The 1,401-nt window shown below is 69.0% G+C and overlaps 2 protein-coding genes across 2 annotated transcripts in view; both read right to left on the bottom strand.

Moving 5' to 3' along the window:
* Positions 1-434, bottom strand: part of PAM16 (presequence translocase associated motor 16 homolog) — a 3,189-nt gene extending 2,755 nt beyond the window's left edge. Inside the window, exons 1-3 of the mRNA XM_009278602.1 lie at positions 425-434; positions 214-305; positions 29-119 (exon numbers count right to left, since the gene is read on the bottom strand). Of these exons, the coding sequence (XP_009276877.1) occupies positions 29-119; positions 214-305; positions 425-434 (193 nt within the window). The remainder of the gene's footprint in view (positions 1-28; positions 120-213; positions 306-424) is intronic.
* CORO7 (coronin 7) overlaps positions 32-1,401 on the bottom strand; it is an 11,367-nt gene continuing 9,997 nt past the window's right edge. Inside the window, exons 4-10 of the mRNA XM_009278590.1 lie at positions 1,282-1,367; positions 1,058-1,199; positions 855-944; positions 639-755; positions 425-558; positions 214-305; positions 32-119 (exon numbers count right to left, since the gene is read on the bottom strand). Coding sequence (XP_009276865.1) covers positions 436-558; positions 639-755; positions 855-944; positions 1,058-1,199; positions 1,282-1,367 — 558 coding nt within the window. The 3' untranslated portion in view covers positions 32-119; positions 214-305; positions 425-435. The remainder of the gene's footprint in view (positions 120-213; positions 306-424; positions 559-638; positions 756-854; positions 945-1,057; positions 1,200-1,281; positions 1,368-1,401) is intronic.

The following is a 1,401-nucleotide window of genomic DNA, read 5'->3' as shown; positions in this document are numbered from 1 at the left end:
GGTCGTCCGTCCCCCGCCCCCCCCGCACCTACCCACTCGTCCTCGTCCACCCCCTCGAAGGAGTCCTGGGGCAGTGGGTCGTCCCGGTTGCCCAGCCGGGCCACCATGGCGCTCAGGAGCTGCAGGGAGGCAGGGCAGAGCCGTGGGGCCCGGGGCATCGCCCCCAGCCCGGGCCCAGCGGCAAGGTAGTGCCCGGGGTGCCCCAGCACCCACCTCCTCCTTCTTCTGCTCGTCAGACTTCTCCTCCAGGTACACGGACGCAGGGACGAACTTCCGCGCCGGAGCCTCTTTCGGGGCCTCGCTCACTGGGAGAGTGGCGTCGCCATGGGGCAGGAGGGCTTCGCCCCACGGCTGACGCCCACACCCCGCCCCCCACGCCCGTCCCTGTGGGCCCGGAGCCCTCGCCCTGTCCCTCCGCACGCACCTGGTGTCATGTTAGCCGGCCGCAGGCTGGCGCGGCGCTGCCCCGTCTTGCCGCGCCAGCCAAGCGCTGCCACCGAGGGCCGGCTCCCACCAGACGCGGGTCGGCGGGTAGATATCGTCCTGGAAATACTCCTTCTACGGGAGCAAGGGGCGCTGAGGGGGGGATCCCCCACCTCCTACACCAGCCCAAACACAGCTGGGTCCCCGCCACCTACCTTGACGCGTGGCACGTGGAAAGCCACCGGCTCGAGGGTGCTCTGCCCGAGGCGCAGCGCCCGGGCAAACTCCACCTCCCGCACCTCGCACACCGTTTTGGGCAGGAAGACGAAGCCCTGATGGGGCGGAGGCGTGAGCAGGGCCTGCTGTGGGTCTGGCAGCGCAGGCAGGGGGTCAGGGACAGGCAGCACAGCCCCGGCGGGCCCCCCTTTTACCTTGTGGGGTTCACTGGAGGTGAAGCTGTTGCACTCGAGGAAATAGGGGGGCTCGGGCGTCACCTCGTAGAGGAAGACTCTGGTGTCACCCTGGGGATGGAGCGAGGTGGGGGCTGGCAGGGGGATGCATGGAGGGTCCCTCTGCACTGTTGGGGTGCTGTAGGTGGGTAGCCCCCCAGTGTTTTGGAGGTGCAAGCCCTCACCTTGCCAGTGAGGAAGACAACACTGGTGTCCTCATCGTAGAAGGGCAGGAGGGTGGAAGGGGCCACGTCGAGGCCGAGGACAGACAAGGGTCCCTCGGGCAGAGCCTGCGCCCGGTACAGGAGGATCCTCCTCTCGCTGCGGCTGCGGGGAGGTGACAATGGGGGGACACACACACACGACGTCCCTTGGGGACCCCTGCCCCAGCGTGTGTCCCCCTCTTTACCTATCGAAGCCAGACACCAGGAGGTAGTCGCCACCGCAAACCCAAACCAGGCGCGCTCCACGGCCCCCCTCGGGACCTGGACCCTCCTGCGGGGAGTGCAGGTCACCCTGCCTGCTCAGA

This window comes from Aptenodytes forsteri, unplaced genomic scaffold (assembly GCF_000699145.1).
Source record: "Aptenodytes forsteri isolate BGI_AS27 unplaced genomic scaffold, ASM69914v1 Scaffold26, whole genome shotgun sequence".
NCBI lineage: Eukaryota > Metazoa > Chordata > Aves > Sphenisciformes > Spheniscidae > Aptenodytes > Aptenodytes forsteri.
The sequence above is the reverse complement of the archived record's forward strand: the minus strand, read 5'-3'. Positions and strand labels throughout refer to the sequence as shown.